Raw genomic sequence first — 27,942 nt, 5'->3', positions numbered from 1 at the left:
GAGGCTCCGCCAGGCGCTGGAAGAGTCACAGAGGATGAGCCCCGTCACCTGCCTGTGAAGAGGGGAATCCCTGCAACCACAGACTTCTGTACCAGGTGGTTTCCTCCGGTAGCTGGGGGAACCTTGGAGGCAGGTTAGTGCTTTCTTGCATCTTCTCTCTGTGGTCTTTACGCACCAGTAGTATGGGGGGGCTGAAATGGTGGATCTCGGGGTTCATGCCGGTGGAAGGTAGAGTTCCCTGGGGGATGTTTTCTGATGGACCTTCTGCACCGGAAGCCACATGTTGTTACAGAGACTCTGAGAAACGGGCTTTTTAGGTAGGTTTCGGAGACCAAAGAGATGGGCCATTTGCGGTCCCTAAAGAAGTGGATGCTCTCTCTGCACTGAGAACAGACAACAGGTGCGTTTCAAGGACGCCATGGTTACTGTTAGGAATGCAGGACACAGCATAGCCAGAATCCCACAGCACTGTTTGGGTCTTGTCCTCTGCTGAGTGGACCTGCCCGTAAAGTCATGGGGCATCTCGTGTCTTGTCTAGGGCATGCTTACGTCAGCTTAATGGCCAACAGAAGTCTTCCTTCCAGTCTGTGACAATGACTGTTTGCCTGACTATCTGTCCCCACCTATCTATCTTGGGTACCAGGAGGCCTTTCTGACATCCCTGCTTCAGGTTGGATGTCTGCCCTCCATAAGAAGGGTGAATTCACATGTCCGGAGGTGAGAAAAAACTGTCCAGGGTAGTGCACACTGCTGGGCTGAAGTCTTCCCCAGATACTGGTTCTGCCTCAAGTCCTCTATATTCGCTGACAGTTGCTCCGGAAAAATCAGATTGTGGTTTAGAGGCAGCGAGTGTTTCCTAGCGCCCCCCACCCCCACACACCTTGTCTGTGAGTGAGTTGACCACCAGGGAGGTCTGACCTTCTGCGGAGTTTTTTTTAGAGTTTCCTCCCAGGAAAACATCTACTGGTCTCATCCCCCACCCCCACACACCTTGTCTGCAGGAGTTGACCACCAGGGAGGTCTGACCTTCTGCGGAGTTTTTTTTTTTTTTTTTTTTTTTTTTTTTTATAGAGTTTCCTCCCAGGAAAACATCTACAGGTCTCATCATCTCTCTTCCTGTTCTCTTGTTTAGTTCTGGGTCCCAGGAACCTTGTGGTGAAAATTTTCATCCTACCTCAGGGAGTTATCAAAATCCAGAATCTTTAGAAAAAGCAGGACAAAAGACAACCAAGAAATTTTTTCTGGTTGAGCCTGGACTGTGTCTGGAGTGTAGCTGAGTTTTTACCCGAGGTCACGCGACCTGCGGGCATGCTCTCCCGTCTGGTCATTGGACTGTGCATCATCTTCTGTATGGGGCTTCCCCCTCTTGGGTTTTCAGTGTCTGCCTTCCTAGATGGGCCATGAGCAGATTGCCTAAGTCTCTGTCCTGTCACTTGACCCTGGAGGTTTCTGTAGTGACGGTGTGTGATTCAGGGCTGGAGTTGACAGGTTTGGTGGCCATGCTGTACAATGATGTGCGTGCTTCTCAGTGGAAATGAACGTAGCTCGGTGTCTGTGTTTTAAGTGTGTACACGGAGAAGGGTACATTGTTGTGTTCAGACTGCTCTCAGATCCCTTAGCATCGTTTGTGGCAGGCCTGTAGAAGCAGGTGACCCTCTCTGCAAGGACCTAGAAAAGGTGAGGGTGCGGATAACCAGTTGGGAGAAAAGCTTAGCCGTCCCCCTCCCCCACCAGTGGGAATTCTCACGACCCCCTCTTGGCAGTCATCCCTGGCAGCAGGGCAGCCCTTTCTCAGGTTGGGCCTGTTGCTTCCGCGACTGGTAGGAGAGCCTCATCATGGGTGCCTCCAGTCTTAAAAAGGATGAGGGTCCTTTACTTCCACGTCTAGCACCGCCTCTCCTCCTTTTGAAAAACAGATGTCTGGTGTAGCGGGGTGTGTTTCTTACACAGCACCTCACCAGACGCTGGGGTGTAGCTTCTGAACGGCTCAGTGTGACCGGCTCAGCGCCAACTGTCCTGTAGCTGCTCCAGGCGGACCCGCTCATTCAACTGGCTCTGCCGGGACAGGACTCCGTGTGGGGCTGGGCGGATTAACTGTGATGTGGACTGTTCTGTTTTCCAGACTGTATCTTAGGCCTGCACCTAAATCCCCTTGAAAGACAGTGATATTTCCCCATCCCTTCATCCTTGGAGGTTCCCCGATCTTACATAGTCAGGACTGGATTGGTAGGAACGTGCAGGAAGCTTGCGTTGGAAATTCGGATGTCCCGACAGCCTGCAACTTTGCTCCAGCCTTGCAACACGACCGCTGCACCTCTGGTCTTTCTGATGCTGCCTCTATGATCTGCTGTAATTTCGACGTTCTCTTTTCTTTTTCAAAAAACACGTATTTTATGTATATGAGTATTTTCTCTGCAAGTATGCACATCAGAGGAGGGAAGCATCCCATGGGACTACAGTTATAGATAGATGTGAGCCACCGTGTGGGTGCTGGGAATTGAACTCAGGCCTTCTGGAAAAGCAGCCACTGTTCTTAGCTGCTGAGCCATCTTTTCAGCCCATAGTGTTCTCTTTCCATTAAAAGACTTTGGTGCTTGGTACTGAACTTTGGGCTGCACGTGCATGTTAAACACACCAAGCCATACGTACAGCCTACTAATATTCTTTTTTTTTTTTAAAGATTTCTTTCCTCTTTTTTTTTTTTTTTTTTTTTTTTGTTTTTCGAGACGGGGTTTCTCTGTAGTTTTAGAGCCTAGCTGGGAACTAGCTCTTGTAAACCAGGCTGGCCTTGAACTCACAGAGATCCACCTGCCTCTCCCAAGTGCTGGGATTAAAGGCGTGTGCCCCCACTCCCTGGCTTTAAAGATTTCTTTATTATGTATACAGTGTTCTGCCTGCCTGAAGGCCAGAAGAAGGGTCCAGATTTTAGCACGGAGGCTGTGAGCCACCACATGGTTGCTGGGAATTGACCTCAGGACCTCCAGAAGAGCGAGAGCTCTTACCACTGAGCCATCTCTCCAGACCCCCTAATATGCTTTTCTTTTTTCATTCAAAAGTAAAGGTTCACCTGATAAGTGCTTTAGGCATCTTAAGAAATATTATATAATCTTTACAACAACTGTTGTAGGAATAGTTAACCTTTATGTAAAAGAAATTTAAACTGGTCAGTGTGGCACACACCTTTAATCCCAGCACTGGAGGCAAAGGCAGGCTGGTCCAGTTTGAGTGAGTTCCAGGGCATCTGTGTAGCCAGCCAGTGTAGCTGGGGCTACCCAGGGAAACCCTGTCTTGAGAAATAAACAAAATTTTTTTTAAAAATTTTCTGGCCGGGCGGTGGTGGCGCACGCCTTTAATCCCAGCACTGGGGAGGCAGAGGCAGGCGGATCTCTGTGAGTTCGAGGCCAGCCTGGTCTACAAAGGGAGTTCCAGGACAGGCTCCAAAGCTACAGAGAAACCCTGTCTCAAAAAACCAAAAAAAAAAAAAAAACTTCAGATTTGTGTGTGTGTGTGAGAGACAGAGACAGTGTCTCACTGTATCGCAGTGGCTGGCCTTGAGTTTATTAAGCAGCTCACAATGACTTAAATAATAGTAATCTTCCTGCTTCAACCTCCCAGAGTGCTAGGAGTACAAGCTTGAGTCACTATATCTAACTTATTAGAATGTTTATTTTATAGAGATAGAAATTAAGATACAGAGACGTTAAATGACTCGTCTTTAGGAGCTGGGCTGGAAAGGCAGGCAGTGTGGCTGATCACAAGATACACTCCGCCACTGCCCTGTTAGTTTTGGCACTAGGTACAGCCCAGGAAGTTATCTCTCTGAAATACCCAGCTTGGGTTCCACCGGGAGGACAGTTATTAGCTGTCTGGGTAAGATGGGCAGCAAACAGCTCAGGCTTTTGTGACGCTTGCATACAGGTCCTGTACCTTTGGCCGTGGCTTCCCGAGAAGACGTTCTGTTTGCCTTTGTTTTGTTTTCTGCCTTTTCCCAGCACTGAAGTCTTCATTAGCTCTCCCGTGGATGTGATGGAGCCTGCCCTTTGGCTGCCTTTCCCAGATTCTCTATTTCCTTCCAGTCTTCCAGCATGCCGAGAAGAATGTGGCCCGACTCAGGTTCTGCCTCAGCCTAGTGGCACGCGGCCCACCTGGAGAGAGGTCTGGGTAACTAGGTTGGCCGGCCTGAGAAATGGAACCACCTCTTGTTTGCTGTTCTAATAATAGCCCTGGACATTAGCCTAGTGCCATTATTTTGGGGAGTGTGGAATGTGTGGCAGCTATGAGCGCCTTAGCTTCATTCCTGTCCCTCCAGGGATAAAGCTTGGTAGGGGCTATGACTTCATTTCTTTTACTGGAGGGGGAAACTGAGGCATGAAGACTTCATCAGGGAGCGAGGGGATGGCTAGGGGCAATTAGTGAGTCAGTGTTGGGGTTGGGAATAGGATGGAGGAAGCTCAATCTCCACTGCTCTTTACGAATGGGGAAGTGAGGGGGTAAGGAAGTGGGCCAGGCTAAAGAGCAGAGTGCTGGGAGACCCAGAGACAGGCCCTGTGAGCTTTGTGGATTTCATGCTGGAATGGATCCTGAGCACTGAGGTTTGCGTTTGGAAGGAGGGCTGCCTGGGAGGGGAGTGGAGAAAGGTGTCTGACTTCAGGGTTCCCCTGTGTGAGGCAAGGGGGGGAAGGGTGCAGAATAACTCAAAAGAGCGGGGAGTGTTCCCCTTCCAGGAATTCCTGGTGGTTAGCATGTGTCAAAGGGGTTCTGTAAGGCCTCTACACACTTTGAATCCACCTTCATGCTCCAGATTGCGCTCAAGAGCAGTTCAGAGGGAATAACTGAAATATGTTGGCTCTGAAGATGAGACTTCCCTGGGTTATTTAGCAGGAGATAAAAAGGGCTAGGAACTGATGCCCTGTAGTCCCAGGGAAGCTGATGCAGGAGGATTGCTTGAGTCCAGAAGTTTGAGACCAGTGTGGACAACAGACTCAATACTCACACGCACGTGAGCGCACTCGCACAGATACACACACACACCCCAGGTTGAAGAGGGCAGTGGCCGACTGACTAGGGAATAGGGTAATACCTTTCTAGGGATGAACTTGGTCCTTGAAAATTTACTAATTGACATGTCACTGTTGATCTTAGAGTATCCAGCTATGGAACAGATACTGTCAAGCTCCCTGCTGTAGTAGTCCAGAGGCTGGGATGTTTTAACCCAGCAACAGGCTAGAAGGTGTGTGGCTTCCTGGAGTGGTGATGTGTCCCTGTTGTTTTCCAAGTTTCCAAGGTTTGGGGCAAGGTGATACTATTAGGAAGAAACGGTTGGCACTGAAGGCCGAATGGTCAGGCTTTCTTGGTACAAGTTACAAACATGGCCGCATTGTTGTTCTCTGCTCAAACAACTGTTGGGGTGCAGTTAGATCTCTTGCTGACTGGGCTACCGAAGATGTTCCCTTCAGCTTTTTGGACTAGGTGTGTTGCTGATGGGGAGCACCGGGCCAGGTGCATGTGAGCACAGGTTGATTTCCAGGGTGGGACCTGGTCAGGAGGGGAGTGAATCAGAATTCTGACCTGTAGGGGAAAGGGCAAGTGTCTATGGCAACTGTCTATGGCAACACTACAGTTGAGGATGAAAAAGTGAGAGCCTGAAAGGTATGTGGTGTCCTGGGGTTAAGAGAGAGGCTAAGGGGTCGGTCCTGTGTGAGACAGAGTTTGGGCCCGCCAGGTGTGTGAGTCTGTACGTGCTTACCTGTGTCTGGTCTGGTTGTGCACCTTTTGGCTTTGGATTGCCAGAGACATCGCCCGAAGAACAGGGTTCTCACCAGCGTCCCAAGTTCTGAGGGGTAGCCGTGGCTGGTGCAGAGCACCGTCCTGCTGCCACTGAGCAAGAAATGCTCGCTGGAATCCTGCAGCGGCGCAGGCACAGACCTGTTAGACAGCAAGAGCTTAGGGGCTCGCTGGCTTCAGCTCCATGGAAGTGCCAAATGGCTACGCAGAGGTTCCTGTCAGCCTTTCTAGACCGGGCCACACAGCTACTGTCCCCCGTTCCTCACCTTCCTCCACCAACACGTCACTAGCTAGTTACACCTCCCTGGTGGTGAGAGCCTAGGCGGTTTGGTTGGCGGCTGGGCGGGCGGCAAACATCAGGCGTGGGCGGATTCTCAAGCTCTAGGAGTTTGCATGGAGGTGCAGCCAGTCTGCGTGCCTGGCTGGGAAGGAAGGAGGGAGCAGGGCGGGGAAGGGGAGCCAGCTCTTAGCCCCACGGAGGCTATTTTTAGCCAGGCTATCTGATTGTTACCGGTGTGCACACAGCTGGGTGGCTCTCTGGCTTGGTGAAGCACAGCAGGCCTGGGAAGTGGGAGGTCCCCGCTGATGACTTCTTCCTGGTGGTGTCTGTGGGCGGGAGCCTGCCAGGGGCAGCTTTAAAGGTGTGAGGGTAGCTGTGGACTCAAAATCTGTTTCCTCTGTGTGACTTTGTTTGGTAATGTACGCCGTGTATATGCTGTGATCTCTGTGCACGGGCCACTGTCCCTGGGGCAGTCTTGTATCCTGCTGTTGGTGGTTGTCATCATTTGTTATTTCTTTATTGTGGTGCTGGAGACAGAACCCAGGACCCCAAGCAGGTATTCTACACTGAGCTACACCTTCAGCTCCCCTTTTGTTTTTTTAATTTATTTTTTTAAAGTTATTATTTATTTATTTATTTATTTATTTTGGTTTTTCGAGACAGGTTTTCTCTGTGGTTTTGGAGCCTGTCCTGGAACTAGCTCTTGTAGACCAGGCTGGTTTCGAACTCACAGAGATCCACCTGCCTCTGCCTCCCAAGTGCTGGGATTAAAGGCGTGCGCCACCACCGCCCGGCTAAGTTGTTATATTTTTTATGGATGAGTGTTTTGCCTACATGGATGTATGTATGTGTATTGTGTGTGTGTGTGCCTGTGCATCATACTCTAGGAGGCCAGAAGAGGGTGTTGGATTCCCCGGAATTGGAGTTTATAGGTGGTTGTGAGCCTTGGGAATGGAACCTAAACCCTCTGCAAGAGCAACAAGTGTGCTAAACTGCTGAACAATCTCTTGCCCCTCTCTTTGCCTTCTTAGTTTGAGACAGGGTCTCATTGCCTAGGCTGCCTGTGAATTCACTGTGTAGCCCAGGCAGGCCTTGAACGTGTGATTCTGTTGCCTCAGTCTCTGGAGCAGTTGAGGATACAGCCCTGTGCTCCCAGACTCAGCTCAGGTGGAACCTGCCCTTGGGAAATGCTTAGCATGCCTTATGTTAGATGTGTGTAGCAGAAGATTGCGTGCTCTAGTTTAGTCTGGAACTCTTTTAAGAGTGTTGATGTGTGCTTCATTGGTGTATACTTGTGTTTGCTCAGACTGTCTTTATATGTGCTATTGCTATGTACTTTTGGATGCTATATATAAACATACAAGTGTCATGTAATTGGAGAATGGACTTCAGCTAATTTTACCTGCTGCTTAAGTGGGGTTGATTTTTTAAAAAACTTATTGTATACAGTTTAAAAATACTGTGTTGTAGGGCTCTAAGGAGAATTGGAATATTTCAGCTTTTGTGGTGTATGCTATCTGGTCCTGCACAAAGGGGTCTTGAGGCTGTTCTGGATGTAGAACTCAGAAGAAACTCCAGAAGAGGTCCTCAGAAATGTTGGATCATCTGGGTCATCCACTCTCATTGGAGATTTTTGAGGGGGGGGTCTTCCTTGATCAAATCTGATTTTTCTTAATCCGGAATAAATCCACAGCCTCTCATTTCCTGTGGAAACAAAAGCAAAACCTCTTCTCCAAAGTCAGTATCTTTTGACTTAAATTTTGAAGTCAAAATACTTAGGTTGAATTAATCCAGCAGTACTTATAATCAAATCTTTTAGCAGCTGTTGCTCCTTCCTCAGCCATCAAACAATTCAAAGACAGCACAATAATATACAGTATCCAGATTCTCTGTGTAGTTTCCATCTTTATGTAACTTTATTTTAAACTCTTATTTATTTATTTATTTATTTATTTAATTATTAAAGATTTCTGCCTCCTCCCCGCCACCGCCTCCCATTTTCCTCCCCCTCCCCCAATCAAGTCCCCCTCCCTCATCAGCCCGAAGAGCATTCAGGGTTCCCTGCCCTGTGGGAAGTCCAAGGACCTCCCACCTCCTTCTAGGTCTAGTAAGGTGAGCATCCAAACTGCGATCAGGGAAATGCAAATCAAGACAACTTTAAGATACCATCTTACACCTGTCAGAATGGCTAAAATCAAAAACACCAATGATAGCCTTTGCTGGAGAGGTTGTGGAGAAAGGGGTACACTCATCCATTGCTGGTGGGAATGTAAACTTGTGCAACCACTTTGGAAAGCAGTGTGGCGGTTTCTCAGGAAAGTCAGGATCAACCTATTTTTTTTAATTTTTTATTTATATATTTTTTAAGACAGGGCTTCTCTCTGTATCTTTGGCTGTCCTAGAACTTGCTCTGTAGACCAGGCTGTCCTTGAACTCACAGAGATCCGCCTCTGTGTCCTGAGTGCTGGGATTAAAGGTGTGTCCCACCACACCCGACTACTCTCTTACTTTTTTTTCTCTCACAAGTCTACATATATTTTTAAACACAGTTTAAACCGTTTAGAGTTTGTTGGGTTTTTTTTGTGTGTGTCTGAATCTGTCTTTACTGTATATCTTTTTCTGACCACATGAGTCTAATTTGCTAAGAGATATGGCTAGGATTAAAGCTGGCTTTGGTGGCTGGATCCGCTTCATTCCTTAGCTTTCTGAGAGTCTAGCTTCATAGTGGAGGTACTAGCGGGAGCCATGTTTATTGCCACAACTCTGTGGAGTATCAAGGTCCTTGCCACCACCAAGAAGCATGCTGTCGGCTACCCATAAACACCATTTAATTGTTTTGTGGCGGGGCCTTTAAAAGACCTGCAAGGTTTTTGTAACTATAACTGAGTCAGGAAGCCTGTCTTAAATGATAGATGCTTGCCTCTAGCAAACAGACTCCACCCAAGAAAATGCTACTACCAAGAAGCAGTGCTTAACGCTGTTCTTTTGGGTCTAGAATTACTTCCCAAGCTGTCTTAGGTTTTAAGTGGATTTAGTTGTCCATGTTCGTACCATTTGTTGACAATTTTTTCGTCCCTTCCAGTCCCACAGTCGTTCAGTCCCAAAGAAACACACAGAGGCCTACATTAATTATAAACTGGTTGGCCTATTAGCTTATGCTTCTTATTAACTAACTCTTACATCTTAAACCGTAATTCTTGTGGCCAATCACAAGACCATTGTCCCACAGTCTTATACTCTGTAAAGATTTGTCACTTGTATTGTTTTAATAAAACATTGTTTGGCCAGTAGCCAGGCAGGAAGTATAGGCAAGGCGACCAGAATAGGAGAATTCTGGGAAGAGGAAAGGCTCAGTCTGTAGTTGTCACACAGACACAGCGGAAGCAAGATGAGAATGCCTCACTGATAAAAGGTACCAAGCCATGTGGCTAACACAGACAAGAATTTTGGGTTTAGATGTAAGAGTTAATAAGAAGCCTGAGCTACTAGGCCAACCAGTTTATAATTAATGTAGGCCTCTGTGTGTTTCTTTGGGACTGAACGTCTGTGGAACTGGGAGGGACAGAAAATTCTGTCAACAGCAGGCCAGGCCTTGTAGTGACACTCTCCATTAAGATGGGGGTATGAGATTAAAGGCGTGCGCCACCAGCACTCGGGAGGCAGAGGCAGGCGGATCTCCCAAAGATAAAGATGGGGGTATGAAGCACTCCGTCATCTGGTGGGAGACTTGTGGCACTTGTACTTGGGATCGTGGTTGTCTCAGGAGAGCGTTCTCGAGTAGGAATTAAAATGGGAAGAAGCTGCTTGCCTTATGCATTGGACAAGGGGTTGTTCTGGCTCCAATAAACAGAAAATTAATCTGCCTTCCTCCCCTCTTTGTCCTCTTCTCTGCAGAACCCAGAAGCACAATGGCCTCCGACCTAGAGAGCAGCCTCACCTCCATAGACTGGCTGCCCCAGCTAACTCTCCGAGCTAGTATTGAGAAGCTGGGGAGCGCTTCTCAGGCTGTGCCTCCAGGGGGCAGCCGAAAGTGTTCCCCAGGCTCTCCCACAGATCCTAACGCCACCCTCAGCAAAGATGAAGCAGCAGTCCACCAAGATGGCAAGCCACGCTACAGCTACGCCACCCTCATCACCTATGCCATCAACTCATCGCCAGCCAAGAAGATGACCCTCAGTGAGATTTACCGCTGGATCTGCGATAACTTCCCCTATTACAAGAATGCTGGCATTGGTTGGAAGGTAGGATTTTTTCTACAACCTGGGCTTGTACTTTGCCGTTAGCAATCTTTCCCCTACTTTTATTTCTTCCTATATCCTGGTCTGGTTCATTCCGACTTGTCTCAGGGATATATAAACTCTTACCTTCTACCCCTACTTTTATTTACTTGAGTATAAATCAACCTCAGCACTTTTATCATGGAAACACTAGTGATGCCAAGTAATTAAGTATAGTTATGGGATAGCAGGATGCTGTTGGTTACCACACCCTCTTATTGTCTGGTTCCCCCAAAAGGGCAGTCTTTGATTTCTTGTCTTTCTTGTGGCTCTGCAATGTCCAAGTCATTGAGCAATGCAAGGCATGACTCCTGCTTTGGTAGGAAACTCATCAAATTTCTATAGCTCCCTTGTCATTGTCTTTTGAAACATTGTATGTATATTAAGAAAGAGAGTAACCAGGTCCTTTACCAATAGCTGGTTCACTAACCAAGCAATGATGTTGTTAGGGAGAGACAGTGGGAACCCTCCTTGCAAAAAGAAGGAAGGTTGATATTAAACTACATATTTTTTAGCCAGGTTTAGTCACACACACCTTTAATCCCAGCACTTTGGAAGTATACGTAGGTGGATCTCTGAGTTCAAGACCACCCTGGTCTACATAGCAAGTTCCAGTTCAGCTAGGGCTACATAGTAGGACCCTTCCCCAAACAAAAAAGAAGAAAAAGATGGAGGAGGAGGAAGAAGAAGTAGAAGAATCCAAACAATAAATCCCCCAAAGATCTATGTATTTTGGGACAATGTCTCATATGGCTTGGGCTGGTCTGGTCTGACCTGGAACTCACAAACGTAGCTGAAGCTGACCTCGAGCTACTGATTCTCTTGTCTTGACCGCCCAGTATTGGGATGACAGGCCTGCAGTACCAAGCCAGGCTTTCTTGTAGTCATTTGGAGCAGCAACTCATTTGCCAGATGTTGAGGAGGAGTGGGAATTAAATGTTGTTTTCTCATTTCTCACTCCATAAATCACCATTGACTTACAAACCAGATGATGAGCTGAGGCTGTTGGAAGCATTCAATCTTCCCTTGGTACATGTGTTCCTCTAGGCTACATCTCTCGATATACCAACACATACATACCACGGCTTTTCCTTTTCTCCAGATATGGTCATTCTGAGTGTTGTTGAGAAAACGGAGCTGGTCTGTGCTTTGGTTTCATTCCTGAGTTTTGTTTTTTTTTTTAAAGTCCTTTTCTCTCTGTGTGTGTGTGTGTGCGCGCGCGCGCACGTGCGTGCGTGCGTGCGTGCACTTGCGTGTGTGTTTTTGTATGTTAGTGAGGGTACAAGGGTGCCATAGTGTTGTGTGCCACAGCATATGTGGAGCTCAGAAGACAACTTTGGGTGTTGGTCCTTGCCCTCTATCTCTTTGTTGTTAACTCGTGTGTAGCAGACTGAGTGGCCTGTTGATTTGTGGGCACTGTCTGTGCCTCCCATTTGCAATAGGACAACATAGTGCTCTTAGTGTGTAACCCTGGGGTCATAGAACACCCTGCTGCTCCTGGCTTTAAGTGGGTTCCGGGTATTTAAATTAGTCCTTGCACTGGTGAGCTTTATTTACTGAGCCATCTCCCTATCGGATTATTTTTCTCATCATAATATATGTAAACAGTAGAAAAATACTGTTCTTTTGCTTTTCGTGGGGAATTGAGAAGAGAGGTGGTGGTAGATATGAATTTGAGGTGTTTATTTGTTGGTGTGGGTGTGTTCATGTGTGTACAGGTGAGTACATGCATACTGTGTAGTGTGATCTTCCAGCATTTTTTGTTGTTGTTTGTTTCTGTTTTTTTCTTTCCCCAAGACTAGGTTTCTCTGTGTAGCCCTAACTTTCCTGAAACTCACTCTGTAGCCCAGGCTGGCCTTGAACTCACAGAGATCCACCTACCTCTGCCTCCCCAAGTGCTGGGATTAAAGGTGTGCGCCACCAACCCCTGCTTCTTCCAAGGAATCTTACTCCACTTCACATCTAATCCTAAAGCCTGTGGGATTACAGCTGTGCTTGGTTACACCTAGTTAGTGTGAATTCCAGAGATTTGAGTTTAGGTAACTTAGGTCTCTTGCTTGGGTGGCACACTCTTTATCCACAGAACTATTTCCCCATCCCTACTTGAAATGTATTATTATTAATTATTATTATGTGTATGTGTGCATAGGGGGTGTGTGCGTGCTCACGGGCCTGTGCTACGATGTGCTTGTGGAGGTCAGAGGATAACTTTGTAGAGTTGAGCCTCTCCCTTCTGTCTGTATATGGGTTTCAGGAATCAGGTGCCCCAGGGTTGTGTGGCAGGCACTTTACCCCCGGACCCCCCTGTCTCATTGATTCGTCAGCACCTCTCCTCCCATGGTCTCTCCATGTAGCTCTGGCTGTCCTGGAACTCTCTGTGTAAACCAGAGTGGTATCAGACTCACAGAGATTCCCTGGTCTCTTCCTCCTGAGAGCTGGGTTTATTAAGAGCATGCACCTATGCCTGACTGCTTTTTTGAGAGATGGTCTTTTCACGCAGCCCTGGTTGCCCTAGAACTCATGTGACTGTAGAGCTGGCTGGCTCCTGTGTCTCCTAAGTGCTGGGCGTACAGATGTGGAGCACCGTGTCTGGCTATTTTTGTTGTTGTTTGTTGTTTGTTTTTTGAGACAACGTCAGCGTCTTACCATGTAACTCTTGGCTGTCCTGGAACTCACTATCATCAGGCTGGCATGACCTCAGCGATCCTCCTGATTTGAGGCATAGAACCTGTTGTCAGTTTGGTAGGAAGGCTGAAAAACTGTAAAATTAGCGTTCAGGACCACCTGGTCGCCATTGCCTCTCCCCAGTTAATTCGGTGATTCTCTCTTCTCACCCCTGCCCACTGCTTTCTGTGTGGCTTCTGGGCCTTCCAGCAGTACAGTGAAGAGCTGCTGCGTGTGCCCTGGACTCTGCTGTATGTTCTTCTGTGTCCCTTTGGAGAAGGCTCAGACCTAACTTGCTTCTTTGCTTCCCCAGAATTCCATTCGACACAACCTTTCTCTTAACAAGTGCTTCCGGAAGGTGCCCAGACCTCGGGACGACCCTGGGAAGGTGAGATGCTGGGGAACCCTGAGGGAGAAGGGAGAGCGAAGTAGCTGACACTCAGTCCTGTGGCTGCTCTAATTACCTGGAGGAGGAAGCCATGTTAGTTTTAAAAGCATCGTGTTTTTCCTCAAAGGAAGAACACAGTTGTCAAGCTTCTGGCTCCTCACTAGAACGGGTGACTAAGGAAAACAATGAAATCTTTTTGTTTTTAATAGGGATGTTTATGATAGAGTTGATTTTGAGGTTCTCCTTCTTTCCTTCCTTCTTTCTTCCTTCCTCCCTCCTCACCTCTTCCTTCCTGTCTCCCCCTCCCCTACTCAATCCTTCCTTCTTTTCTTTCTTCTTATGTTTAAGATAGAGTCTTACTGTGTAGGCCTAGAACTTAATAGCTAGCCCCCAATTCGGAGATTTGAGTGGGGGGATTAAAGGCATATACCAAGGTGGGTATTGTGATGCACACCATTAATCCCAGCACTCAGGAGGCAGAGACAGGTGGATGTCTGTGAGTACAAGGCCAGCCTGGTCAGAAGGAGAGAGAGCACGAGCAAGGAACTCAGGACCGCGAGGGGTGCACCCACACACTGAGACAATGGGGATGTTCTATCGGGAACTCACCAAGGCCAGCTGGACTGGGTCTGAAAAAGCATGGGATAAAACCGGACTCACTGAACATAGCGGACAATGAGGACTGCTGAGAAGTCAAGAACAATGGCACTGGGTTTTGATCCTACTGCACGTACTGGCTTTGTGGGAGCCTAGGCTGTTTGGATGTTCACCTTAATAGACCTGGAAGGAGGTGGGAGGTCCTTGGACTCCCCACAGGGCAGGGAACCCTGACTGCTCTTAGGGCTGATGAGAGAGGGGGAGTTGATTGGGGGACGGGGAGGGATATGGGAGGCAGTGGTGGGGAAGAGACAGAAATCTTTAATAAATAAATAAATTAATAAAAAAAAAAAAGGCCAACCTGGTCTACGTAGAGAGTTCCAGGATAGCGAAGGCCTTATAGAGAAATTCTGTCTTAAAAAACAAGAGACAAATAAATAACAAAGGCGTGTGCTGCTATGCCCAGCCTGTTTTATTTTTCTGAGATAATCTTACTCTGTAGCCCAGGCTGCTACTCCTTTGAGTGCCACTTGTTCCTACATGTAAAATGTTAGCTCATCACCTTTTTTTTTTTTGAGACTAGCTCACTGTATAGCCCAGGCTGGCCTTGAATTTACCATCCTCCTACCTCAGTCCCTCCTGAGTGCTGGGATTGCAGGTGTGTGCCAACATACCCAGTTTGCTTACTATCTTTTGGAAGCAAAGTCTTTTCTATGCAAAGTCTTCAGCTTTTACCTTCCAAAGGGAGAAAGGAGGAGGGGGCATTCTCCCCATTTGACAAATGCTAAAGCCCACTGGACTTTTGCCTCAGCTCATAAGGGGAAACGGTTGTTTTTTTCTGGCCATTTCCAGTTCTCTGACATAGCTACCGTTGTTCTTCTGCCCCGTTGGAAAACTTGAAGCTAGTGTTTGCTCTGCTCAGTGACTTTGAGGACAGATTCGTTCCTCACTGGTCCTCCGCTCCCTGGGCTTCTGTCTGGATGTCCAGCACTGTGCTTTTCTCTCCTCTCCTTCCCTTGCCCCTCCTTCTTGCTTGATCTCACTTCCTTCTTCCTTCTTCTCTTCTGTGCTGGGGAATCCAATTTGAGGCGTTGTCCATGCTAGGCAAGCTTTCTGGCACTGAGTTACATTTCCCAGCTCCACCCCATTCCCAGCACGACTATGAGAAGCTTCCTGAGCACCTGTTTCCACAGGAACTTCTATAGGTAATACGTTTCTTCTTGGTGGGCTTGGGTTCTCCTTCCAGGGCTCTTATTGGACAATTGACACCTGCCCTGACATTTCCCGGAAGAGAAGGCACCCTCCAGATGATGACGTAAGTGCTTCCCTCTTTGGGACATCCCTTTCTTGGCTGTTAGTCATTTCTGTGGTAGGTGTGGGTTAATAGCAAAGGGGAGACAAAGGTGTGGACTGCGGGTAGGTGTTTCACCCCTGCATATAGATTTCTCTCTCTCTCTCTTTTTTTTTTTTTTATAATTCTCAGCTGCCCCAAGACTCCCCAGAACAGGAGGCCAGCAAAAGCCCCCGGGGAGGTGTTCCAGGGAGTGGAGAAACCTCACTGCCTCATGAGGGGACTCCTCAGATGTCACTGCAGAGCCCCTCTTCCATGGCCAGCTACAGCCAGGTAGGAATCGGGCCACGGGCACAGGGCAGTTGATGAATGGCTGAGTAGGTTTGGATACTGCCCTGTTCACAGCTACGTGCTAAGGACCTATGATATGCTAGGCAAGGAGACTGAGAAAGAAGGAAGGGGAGGGAACCAGATTGGGGCAGATGAAGAATGGCAGAATGCTGAGCAAATCAGGAAAATAGGTGATGAAAAGAACAAGAGCCAGGAAAGCTGCAGCCGGGACAGGAAGGCAAGGGGACCCTGGGGAAGGGTCTTAGAGCCAGGAAAGCTGCAGCCGGGACAGGAAGGCAAGGGGACCCTGGGGAAGGGTCTTAGAGCCAGGAAAGCTGCAGCCGGGACAGGAAGACAAGGGGACCCTGGGGAAGGGTCATAGAGCCAGGAAAGCTGCAGCCGGGACAGGAAGGCAAGGGGACCCTGGGGAAGGGTCTTAGAGCCAGGAAAGCTGCAGCCGGGACAGGAAGGCAAAGGGACCCTGGGGAAGGGTCATAGAGAAGAAATGGGTAGTGACAGTAGAGGTCAGATTCAAGACATGAGCCCACCAGAACAGGAAGAACAGGTGAGAAACTGGTCAGCTGGAGAAGGTGACAGGAATGGGCCTGAGAGCCTGGTGGCTGGTGGCCTTAGGAGGGTTGTACTGCTCCAGAAGGGACTGAGATATCATCCTTACCTGTTTCTGTAGGGCCCGGGGTCTGTGGATGGTGGAGCAGTGGCAGCAGGGGCTCCAGGCCGCGAAAGCACAGAGGGCGCCCCTCCCCTCTACAACACCAACCATGACTTCAAATTCTCCTACTCAGAGATCAACTTTCAGGACCTCAGCTGGTCCTTCCGCAACCTCTACAAGTCCATGCTGGAGAGGTCCTCCTCTTCCTCACAGCACGGTGAGTCTGCAGCCAGGACAGGCGTGTGACAGCCTTAGGTTTCTTTTCTGTCTTTCCTATTTTTCTTTGACACCAGGTATCTCTATGTATTCCTGGCTTGTCTGGAGTTCACTGTGTAGATCAGGCTGGCCTCAAACTCGCAGAGATCTGCCTGGCTCTGCTTCCTGAGTTCTGGGATTAAAGGCTCCTTATATTGTCAAATAAGCGGTAACATTCTCTCCTCTTCTGGCTTTCTGTTTTTTGGTTGTTTTTTAAAATTGCATCTTTGTGCCTTTAATCCCAGTACTTGGGAGGCAGAGGCAGGCGGATCTCTGTGAGTTCGAGACCAGCCTGGTCTACAAGAGCTAGTTCCAGGACAGGCTCCAAAACCACAGAGAAACCCTGTCTTGAAAAACTAAAAAAAAAAAAAAAAAAAAATTGCATCTTTGTGTGTGTGTGCTCGCGCGTGCGTGTGTGTACACTGCACATGCCCATGCACACATGTTGTCAGGACAAACGTGTGGGACTCAGTTCTCTTCTTCTACCATATATGTCCCAGGGATCAAACTTGGGTTGTGCTTGGCAGCAAATACATTTAGCTGATATGCCATCTTGCCAGCCCCCAGTTTCTTGTTTTAATATATGAAACTGGTCACTGGTCAGAGGAAATATAAGGACTAAACTCTTTGGTGCCAGACAGTTGATTGGGTTATTATCTTCAGAAAATGAATTAAGACGATCATCCCTCACCCCCTCCCTCAAGTAGTGGGGATCCGAGCTCGGGTCCTGTGTGTGTGTGTGTGTGTGTGTGTGTGTACGTGCGCTGCACCAGTGTGCCACACCTCTAGTTCTGGAATAGCAGTGGACTCTGAGCCAGTCATTCAGAGCATGACCACTAGGGGGCAGTAGTAGTATCCTTGCCCAAAGAATCCTTCCGCTTTATCAAAGTAAATAACTTGCTTTTCTTTCTAGTTAGTTAGTGAGATTGAGAGGTAATGGCAGATGTCTCAGGCTGGCCTTGAGTTTGAGACAGTCTAGCCAAGGATGACTTTGAATTTCTGATCCTTCTCTCTCCTGGGTGCTGGGATTACAGGTGTGTTCTGTTACGTGTCTGGTTTAAGTGCTAGGATGGGAACCAGGACTGAATACAATCAGAGCAAACACTGAGCTGTGGCTGGGGCAGCCAACTGAACCTCATCTTCAGCCCCTAGCGCTTTATTATGATTGTTATTTCCTTTGAGACAGGGCCCCACTATGAAGGCTTTTGTCCTGAACCTCTTTCTGTAGACTAGCCTGGCCTCGAACTCAGGGAGATCCCCCTGCCTCTGCCTCCTGAGTGCTGGGATTAAAGCTAGTGTGTTTTTTATTTGTTATTTTTTATTTTAAAATATTTCAAACAGATACCAGAGCAGAGTGGATAAATAACAAACCCCTGGTTTCCGTCACTTAACTTTATTTTATTAAGCTTACTGTATTTGCCGCGGAGCTTGTTTCGAAGTGGGAATGGCTGAGTGAATTTCCCAGACATCCTATCATTCCCTATGAATTCCGTTTCTGCATGCATTGCTCAGCGGTGAGCACCTCTCCTTTAGTCTCCACCACACCTTACCATTCCCAGCACGATGAATACCTAGTAATTTCTCAACAGCAGCTGATATCTTGCCCATTTGCAAATTTCCACAGTTGTTGAGTGAGAGCTACTTAAAAGTCCTTATTGGGTGGCGTCCTGAGATGGTGTGGCCCGGTGCTCTGCTGTGATTGTATCTGTACAGTATTCTGGTTTGCTTCCTGTCGCTGTGCTACAGACCATGACTGAAAGATGGATACCTCGAGAGGACAGGCAGGAACTGAAGCAGAGGCCATGGGCAGTGCCACTAACTGACTGACTTCCCATGGCTTGCTCAGTCTACTTTCTTTCTTTTTCTTTTTGAGACAGGGTTTCTTTATGTAGCCCTGGCTGTCTTAGAACTTACTATATAGATCAGGCTGGCCTGGGATTCAAAGAGATCTGCCTGCCTCCGTCTCTTTGAGTGCGTGTGCTGCCATGCCCAGCTTCAGCCTGCTTTCTTAACCCCTTGCACAGGGATGGCGCTACCCACAGTGGTCAGGGCCCTCCCACTTCAATCATCATTAAGAAAATGACCCACAGAAATGCCTGCATACCCAATCTGATGGAGGCATTTCCTCATTGATATTCCTTCTTTTCAAATGACCCTAGCTTATGTAAAGTTGACCAAAAAAGCAACCACACACACACACAGATACACACAATTGCACGCTCATGCACACGTTTTTGCATGTGTATGTTTTTGTATTTGAATATTCAAATGTGTCTGTCTGTGTAAAATGTGTATGCTTGTGGAGTTCTGAGATCAACATCAGGTGAGCCCTAGGGCTAGTCACCTTGCTCTGGGACCCTCCTCTCTCTGCCCCCTGAGTACTGGGATTACAGTGTCTGTACACGCCCCCAGCATTCACATAGGTGTTGGGGATCCGAACACTGCATCTCACAAGTGCACAGCAAGCACGTTACCCCACTGAGCCATCTTTACAGCCCCAGTTCATATATTCCTAAAGAAGAAGATGTATTGGTAGAGCTGGGGGTTCAAGGGAGGCATCAGGTCTTCCTGTATATTGGGTTGTCCATTGTAGGCAGCATGGGCAGCATTGAGGGACACAAGGGCCTCCGTCACATTAACTCTTCTGTCTGAGGTCTGTCATCCCAGCAGAGAGAAAATGTAAACTTGGGTTGATCCCCTTTCAGAACCTGCTGATATGTCGTGAGTTTCCTCTCCGCTCCTCCCTCCTTCCAGGCCGCCTTTGTCATCCTCCTTCCCTGTTCCCTTCTCTCCCTTCTGTTTTCTCCTCAGCAGGGTCTCTTTAGACCAGGCTGGCCTTGAACTCACAGAGATCCTCCTGCTTCTGCCTCCCAGGCGCTGGGATTAAAGGCATGTGCCGCCACTGCCCTCCCAGAAAACACAATTTAAGAAAACTACCTGGTAATGTTTAAGGAACTTAATGATTTTGAGAGCTGGTTGAGTGGCGGAGAGTTTGGGGTTATGTGCTGCCGTATTTGCCACTGTCATGAGCTGCCTTCCTCCTGGGAGCTGCAGGCTGGACACTCCTCCAGGTTAGCTCTTCCTTGCCCAGTTGCTGGAGAGATTAACCAGTCCGGATGCTGCTTCCCACCCAAGCTGCATTTCCTGATTGTGAATACGAGAAAGCAGAGCCACAGAGACCTGCAGAGCCAATCAGGTGGAGCAAGCCATTATAATTTATTTCTTTAATTTCATCTACGATGTGACTTCCTTTGAAACTGATCCCAGCCCTATACCTAAGTCCCCTAAAAGTAGCGTTAAAGGTCACCAATGAAGGTTTTAAAAATTCTTATTGCCTGGTCTACAAGAGCTAGTTCCAGGACAGGCACCAAAGCTACAGAGAAACCCTGTCTCGAAAAACCAAAAAAAAAAAAAAAAAAAAAAAAAAATTCTTATTAATATTTCTGTGGTCACCAGTGCGTCGAAGCTTTCCTGTAACCTAACTGATTTTCTGGTCTGTTACCTTGTAGGAGGGGCACAGGGTCCTCACGGTCACAGATTATGCTCTTGTCCTTTCAGCTCTTCTACTCGAGCTCTCGTCCTAAGAGAAGATGCTATTTAGTGAAACTGTCTAGCTCAAATCACTTCCCTATTTCCTCCTCCCTGGCAGGGTTTTCCTCACTCCTGGGAGACATGCCGCCTTCTAACAACTACTACATGTACCAGCAACCTCCACCTCAGCAGCAGCAGCAACAGCAGCAGCAGCCGCCGCCGCCCCAACAGTCACAGCCACAGCAGCCACAAGCACCCGCACAGGGCCCCTCAGCTGTAGGGGGTGCCCCTCCACTGCACACCCCAAGCCCTGATGGTTGTACTACCCCAGGGGGAAAACAAGCCGGAGCCGAAGGCTATGGCCCCCCCGCTGTGATGGCCATGCATCCCCCGCCACTGCAGCATGGCGGCTACCACCCTCATCAGCACCATTCCCACCCTGCCCAGCAGCCACCGCAGCAGCAAGCACAGAGCCAGGCGCCCATCAACAGCACTGGCTTTGGTGAGCACGGAGGGGACAGAGGAAGCTGGGAGGAGGGTGAGTGAACTCTGTCCTGCCGGCGTGGAGGAGCCATGGGTGGAAAACCTAGCAGCTGGTCTTTTAGGTTCAGTCTCTTACCCTCTTCCCTCATCTCAGCCAATGGAAGTCGCTCCATAAAGCCCTGTACTGTGGGGGATTGAGGTTGGGGGTCTCACTGTTTCCCATTCATGGTCACAGATGAATTAGCATTGGTTTGCAGTGCTAAAAGGACAGGTCACAGGTCACTACCATTCCTGAATCTCCAGTGAGGGAGCGGCCATAGCTTTCTAGGTCAGGAAGCTGTTAAACTGGGTGGGTCGCGGTGAGCGACTTGCACGTGTTGCCTGCTCTCTCCTGCCTAGCTCACTACCCGCCTTTCTCTCCGCAGCCTTCCCTCCAGACTGGTGCTCCAATATCGACTCCTTAAAGGAGAGCTTCAAAATGGTGAACCGGCTCAACTGGTCCAGCATTGAGCAGTCCCAGTTCTCAGGTTAGCACTTTAAGGACCACTTCCGGAGTGGGAAGAGGGATGTACCAGGACCCAAGTGATGCCCATTTGGGTTGTGGGACTGAGAATTTCATCACTGCTGCATGTTATACAAGACAGATATAAGTCTTTTTTTTTTTTTTTTTTTTTGGTTTTTCGAGACAGGGTTTCTCTGTGGTTTTGGAGCCTGTCCTGGAACTAGCTCTTGTAGACCAGGCTGGTCTCGAACTCACAGAGATCCGCCTGCCTCTGCCTCCCGAGTGCTGGGATTAAAGGTCTGCGCCACCACCGCCTGGCCAGATATAAGTCTTTTCAGGTTGACTCAGTGTTTGCCATTGTTGTAATACCACAATGCTTTGTGCTCGTCATCTTTGTCTTGGGGAGGAAGAGAGGCTCCTGGGAGTCAGATACCACCGTTTTGTAGTTTTTGCTTTCTGACAGAGAAATGATAGGGAATTCATCAAGTCACTTGGAAATTTTTTAAAAGATTTGTTTAGTATGAATACAGTGTTCTGTCTGCATGTACTCCTATACACCAGAAGAGGGCACCAGATCTCTTTATAGATATGACCCACCATGTGGTTGCTGGGAATTGAACTCAGGCTCTCTGAAAGAGTAGCCAGGTCAAGAGTAGCTCTTAACCTCTGAGCCATCTCTCCAGTTCCAAACATTTTTAAAATAATATATTTACATATTTTATGTACATTGGTGTTTTGTCTGCATGTATGTCTGTGTAAGGGGGTCAAAGAGTTACAGACAGCTGTTAGCTGCCATGTGGATGCTGGGAATTGAACCTGGGTCCTCTGGAAGAGCAGACGTTGTTCTAAATTATTGAGCCATCTCTCCAGCCCCACTTTGAATATTTTTATTCATCAATGAGATGCAAATTAAAATAAGAATTTGCAATGAGATGCAAATTAAGAATTTGGCAAGGAATAAATAGAATGGAAAGTTGAAAAGATGTAAATCATGGCCTCTGGATGGTCACTTTGGGATTCCCCTTTGAGAAAAAAAAAGGTAGTTTCAAATTTTGCAAGAATCATCCTTAGCTAGACTGAAATGAATAGGATTATTTATAGTCTTTTTTTATTCTAAAATTGTGAGTATAGAATAAGGTTAATACAGTCCTAGAGAAAAACAATTCTAATTAAAAACTGCCACATTTAATGATACTTGTTGACATACTGCATTTCAATATGTACTGACACAAGAAAGAAAAAGGTATACGTCGTTATTGTTAGTACACAGTGTTGGTGGTACAAGATGGGAGGAAGCTGCACCAGGGATGGGGTGGTGGGGGCTTTGGTAGCTCCTCGGGGTTGGCCTGGCTGATGTTCTCTCTCGTTTGCAGAGCTGATGGAGAGTCTACGGCAGGCAGAGCAGAAGAACTGGACCCTCGACCAGCATCACATTGCCAACCTGTGTGACTCGCTCAACCACTTCCTCACCCAGACTGGTCACATGCCCCCACAAGGGGGCTCCCACCGACCATCTGCCCCCGCCCGCATCACTGACTCCTGTGCTCTTACCAGCGGCAAACCAGAGCCATCCATGAACCAAGGTATTATGCAAAGTTGCCAAAGAAGTGGACTGTGAAGGAAACGAAGGGTGAAGGGAAGAGAAAGGAGGAGCCAGTTTGATAGGCAGCGACCAGGCTGAGCCCTGGGACTGGTTTATTGACGCAGCATCTGTTGATCAGTGAAGTCCGGCAGGAGGTCCTAAAGAACTGCAGAAGCAGCAGACCTGGTTCCTTTTCATACCGTGGTTTTGGAGATCAAAATACTTTTTAGAAAGGGAGGAAATTTGGCAAAGAAAGTTTTTATTCCAAATTGTCCCAGGAATAATCTTCACCTGACTTACACAGGAGGTTCAAGCCAGTGAAAAGGGATCTGATGATGGTGTTTCTGGTCATTCTCAGATCTTTGATATTTCACACTGCCAGGATCCATCCCTTGTCACCCTAAGAACCGAGGACTGGTAACTTCTGCAGAATGCTTCCTGCTTGCAGGATCCATGAACCAAGGCAGGAAGAGAGACAGAGGCTGATGGGACAAGGGAATGTGGTTTTTTTGTTAATTTGTTTTTTTTTTTTTTTTATGGTTTATTTAACTTTATTTTATGTGCATTGGTGTGAAGGTGTCAGATCCCCTGGAACTGGATTTTCAGACAGTTGTGAGCTGCCATGTGGGTGCTGGGAATTGAACCCGGGTCCTTGAGAAGAGCAGTCAGTGCTCTTAACCGCTGAGCCATCTCTCCAGCCCCCTGTTTTTTGTTTTTGAGACAGGGTTTCTCTGTGTAACAGTCCTAGCTTAACTCTTGCAGACCAGGCTGGCCTCAAACTCATAGAGACCCACCTACCTCTGCCTCCCAGGTGCTGGGATTAAAGGTATTAAACTGCCCAGCTGGGAATGTGTTTTTCTTCCTGCTTTGTTGACTACAGTAAGCCCCTAGTCAAATAACTCTTGTTTTGCTTTGGTAGTGAACTCTTATGGGCATCCACAAACCTCCCATCTCTACCCTGGCCCAGCACCAATGTACCCAATCCCCACCCAGGACACAACAGGATACAGTCGCCCAGGTAAGAGCTGGGGAGTGTTTCAGACAGACAAGCATGCTCATCTCTCAGTGTTGTTTCTCTTTCCTCCCAAGCCCTCTCGCTGTTCTGGCTACACTTGGTAGGATGGGTGAGGGGTGTGGTTCCCAAGGCTGAAGGATGAGATGAGCCACCCTCTAGGGAGGGGTAGTCTTTTTGTTGTTGTTGTTTTGTTTTGAGACAGGGTTTCTCTGTAGCTTTGGAGCCTGTCCTGGAACTCACTCTAGACCAGGCTGGCCTCGAACTCATAGAGATCTGCTGCCTCTGCCTCCCAAGTGCTGGGATTAAAGGTGGTGCACCGCCACTGCCCGTCTAAGAAGAAAGAGTTTATTTAATTAAATTTTTTCTATTTATAGTTCTGGGAGTGGAGCTAGACCTTGCACATATTAGACAGGCTTTACTTCTGAGCTACAGAACTTGGGATTGCTTTAAAATTGCCTTATGTGGCAAGAGAGATGGCTCAGTGGTCAAGAGCACTAACTTTTTCTTCCAGAGGACCTGGGTTTGATTCCCAGCGTCCACATGGTTGATACAGCTTACAATAGTCTGAAACTCCAGTTCCTGGGGATCTGATACCCTCTTCTGGCTTCTGTTGGCACTGCATGAATGCGATACACAGACATACATGCAGGCAAAACACACATACAATAGAATGATTTTTAAAAATTAAAAAGATTGCTTTGTAATCGCAATATTAAAAATAAGTAAAATTATAAACGTAAATGAGAGATAGCTCTGAGGGGTGTTCATGTCCCGTTGTGGAGTCAGGACGGGAGACAGGCAAATGGAATGCATGCTTTATGTAAACATTTTACCCACATTTGGATTCATGTTACCTGACCATTAGTATCAGGGATCAGGGATCTAGCTACCATTTTTTTTTTATATTTGTTTTTGGCAGTGTTAGGGTTAAACTTAGGGTCTCTTAGTGTTGTACCACTGACTGAGTTGCTTTCTCAGCGTGGGATTGAACTGTCTTTGGGGCGGGCAGAGTACAGGGAGACACGGGACCACTGCAGACGGCACCTATGAGCAGATTGCTCGTGTTTGAAGGAATTGTAGGCACATCCCTGTTGGCATCTCACGTGGGCACTAGTTCAGTTTTTAGGGTGACACCTGTTTCTTTGTCCATGCACTACAAATAGGACTTTCTATGCTGCTGTTTCATATAATAGCACCTTCTTAATAACTTAAGAAGGTGTCAGATAGTCTTCAAAAATACAGAGTGTATGACGTGTACTTTGGTGTGTCTCCTGAGCTGTCGCTGAATTAATAGTCTGTCACAGGAAGAACCGCAGGCTGATCAGTGTGGTGCGTCTCTGTTTCTTCATGGTGTCATTGGGCAGGACATGCCCCATCTAGACGATGGACTTGTGCTCATCCAGTTTCCCTTATGGCCTGTCTTTCTCCTTGACAGCACACCACATGGTTCCTCGACCACCTGTCCCACCTCCTGGTGCCAGTGAGGAGATTGCTGATGACTTCGACTGGGACTTGATCACTTAATGAATCAGAGTGGACATCAGCCCACGGCCTGGTGGTGAAGTCTCACCATGGGGGAAGAACAGTCCCCGCCCATCCTCCCCAAACCTGTATATAGATATATAGCTTCTTCCCATTCTCTCTGTCAGAGAAGCCACCGCAAGATGCTGCCGAAGATAATCCCATTTCCTTCCGCATTCTCTGTTCCCTCCTAGTTCTTTTATTATTATTCTAATTATATTATTATTATTATTGGTTATATGCTGCCCAGTCTACTGCCCCTCACCATGGGCTAAGCCCTCCTCTTTCCTATTTGAAATTTTCAAGCTGCAAATCTTGGCCATGGTAGCCGTAGAGAAAGGTTTGAAATTCTTATTCACCTTTCTCTGAGAAATGCAATGCTACTTCTACCTTTCCTCTCTAGATTGTGTTCTGTTCCTGTCTGTTTCAGGCTGGCCTGAAGAGGCCTCAGCAAGGGGAGGGGGTCTAAGACACTGTTTGGCAGCCATGACTTTGCAGGTTTTATTCAATGGTGCTAATTGTGTCCTCTGAACTCTTCCTTTATGTACCCAGCCTTTTCTTCTGGTAGTCCTCATTCCCCATGGAGGGTAGAAAGCCGTGGAGAAGTGCTGGGCTGTAAATCAGCATGAGGTTAGGTGGCACTGCCATGTCAGGGCATCCCTGGTTTCTTTCCACCATGTCAGGGCATCCCTGGCTTCCTCCTGCCCTATCAGGGCATCCCTGGTTTCTTCCTGCCATGTCAGGACATCCCTGGCTTCTCCCTGCCATGTCAGGGCATCCCTGGCTTCTCCCTGCCATGTCAGGGCATCCCTGGCTTCTCCCTGCCATGTCAGGGCATCCCTGGTTTCTTCCTGCCATGTCAAGGCATCCCTGGTTTCTCCCTGCCATGTCAGGGCATCCCTGGTTTCTTTCCGCCATGTCAGGGCATCCCTGGCTTCCTCCTGCCATGTCAGGACATCCATGGCTTCCTCCTGCCTTGTCTAGGTATCCCTGATTTCCTCCTAGATCACGCTCTCAGGTTAGCTTATATGGGAGGGCATGAGGACCACTGTTCATTATAGGTTCAGCATCTTGGGAACACTTTCAACTTAAAGCATTTGACTTTGGAAAATAATTCTTTCTGAGAATTAACTGTGGCTATTACTGCATATGTAAATTATCTTCCATCTTTTCCCCTTCAGCAAATACTATTTTGTCTTCCTATAGCTATTTGTCCAAATAATCCACCTGTCTTATTTTTGTCTCCCATTTTCTGGGAGCCTCAAATGACAAAAGGAAGCCATTCTCATTCTGGGTTTCCTCATGCCCTGGACGTGCTCCGGAAACTTCTTTCCTGCCTGTCTTGGCAGACCCATATCCGTGATATTGCTGATAGGAGGGAGGGGAAAAAGGAAGTTGGCATAGACGCAGGGCAGGAATGTGTTGTCTGTTTAACAACACAGGGAGTGCTGCTCCTGAAATCCCTATCAGTGGGGTTGAAGCTTTTGCTTTTGACGGGCAGTGAAAATTATAAGAGGGAAATTAATACAGAGACAGGATCCAGTGAGGGCAGGTCACTCCTACCGTAGGATGAGTAATCTCCATTAACAGTAAGTGGCCAGGGCTTACTGCTCAGAGTTCTCAGTGAGTGTGTTTATTGGATTTGACTTGAGAGAGGGAGACCAAGTTTACTTACATTTTTCTGGAATGGACAAAATGCATAGACTAGACAAGGTCGATCTCTTTGTGGTTTCTGAGATTTGTTCATTTTCTTTTGTTTATCCATGATTTCCAGACAGTGTGCTTTCCATTCTGATTTCCCCTTCGCCCTTTCCTTTCTTTAGAAGGGGTTTGTGTATGAGATTGTCGCAGTCCGGTGAGGCAAGGTGAAGGGGCAAGCTAGGGCAGTTCACTGAAGAGCACTTTATCTCTTGAAGAAGCCTTCGTAAGGAAAGAAGGGGGATAAGAAAAAGCCAGTGACCTCCAGCACGATGGGAGATTATATTGGGGAGCGTTTGGTAGGGTTGAACTATGATGCAGTGTTTCCCACTGGGGAAGGGAGTGTTTCTCTAGTGGGCAGCACATGCCTTTGCTTGGTACCCAGTTGGGCATCTCCTTGTTCCTTCCATCCAGGTTTATTCTCCGTAGTTTCCCTTTGGTTTTTCCCCAACCTCTTGCCTTTGCAGAGCAACACTCCTCTTTTCTAAAGCTTTCCTGGTCAGATCTCTACGAGGTTGGGAAGGGCAGGCTGAACCACACTCCTAAAGGCCCCTGGCTCCTCCGTGTCCTGAGAACCAGTCTTGTGAAGAGCCCCAGTGGGCAGCCAGAGCGGCTGAAGTATGGGCTGGGCCTGGAGATGGCCTGAGGCCTCCTGGGCTTCCAGCTCTCCTCCACCAGGCTCAGGCTTGCAAAATGGCACAGGACAAACTTGATTCCCTTTGAGCCTCAGTTTCCCTCCCCTCCGTGAAGCGGAAAGAAAACTACTTCATTTTGTTGGTCCAGTGTTGCTGGACGTGAAGTTTTGTCGTTGTTGTCTTGGGTGATGTGTGCAAAATTGTAGGAGTCACTGCCTCTAAGAGGAAATAAGGGAAAAAGCAGAGGAGGAGGACAGAAGGAGAGGTCATTTGGTATTGATCCGCCAATCCTAGGCTTCCTCTCCTCAACTCCCCATGTTTCTAGTTTGGTGAGTTCTTTATACCACCCATAATGCTTTGCATTGGTGCAGGCTGGGAAGATGGTGTATAGGCTCACAACTTAATTTTTTTTTGCATGCTTTCTTAATAAAAAAACAAA

The 27,942-nt window shown here is 47.8% G+C and overlaps 1 protein-coding gene across 2 annotated transcripts; it reads left to right on the top strand.

The window, feature by feature from the left end:
* Nucleotides 1-27,942, top strand: Foxj2 (forkhead box J2). Of its 2 annotated transcripts, none has more exons than XM_057780244.1 (11): nucleotides 1-133; nucleotides 9,959-10,305; nucleotides 13,319-13,393; nucleotides 15,237-15,305; nucleotides 15,474-15,614; nucleotides 16,300-16,498; nucleotides 20,186-20,569; nucleotides 20,976-21,077; nucleotides 22,426-22,635; nucleotides 23,554-23,652; nucleotides 25,085-27,942. In XM_057780244.1, exons 2-11 carry the CDS (start codon nucleotides 9,973-9,975, stop codon nucleotides 25,171-25,173), a joined length of 1,701 nt encoding a protein of 566 aa, XP_057636227.1. In that variant the 5' UTR covers nucleotides 1-133; nucleotides 9,959-9,972; the 3' UTR covers nucleotides 25,174-27,942. The 2 variants fall into 2 exon arrangements, with proteins under 2 accessions (XP_057636227.1, XP_057636219.1); XM_057780236.1 differs by having other exon boundaries at nucleotides 20,186-20,605.

The sequence above is a fragment of the Chionomys nivalis genome, chromosome 1, assembly GCF_950005125.1.
Source record: "Chionomys nivalis chromosome 1, mChiNiv1.1, whole genome shotgun sequence".
Classification (NCBI taxonomy): Eukaryota; Metazoa; Chordata; class Mammalia; order Rodentia; family Cricetidae; genus Chionomys; species Chionomys nivalis.
This window is presented reverse-complemented; position numbering and strand designations above follow the sequence as displayed.

What these genes read in the sequence shown, in the direction of transcription:
- Foxj2 (XM_057780236.1), top strand. Translation starts at nt 9,973, where the DNA reads ATGGCCTCCGACCTAGAGAGCAGCCTCACCTCCATAGACTGGCTGCCC. An exon ending in ATGCTGGCATTGGTTGGAAG is followed by an intron (nt 10,306 to 13,318) that starts GTAGGATTTTTT and finishes TTGCTTCCCCAG; the next exon opens with AATTCCATTCGACACAACCT. An exon ending in GGCACCCTCCAGATGATGAC is followed by an intron (nt 15,306 to 15,473) that starts GTAAGTGCTTCC and finishes TATAATTCTCAG; the next exon opens with CTGCCCCAAGACTCCCCAGA.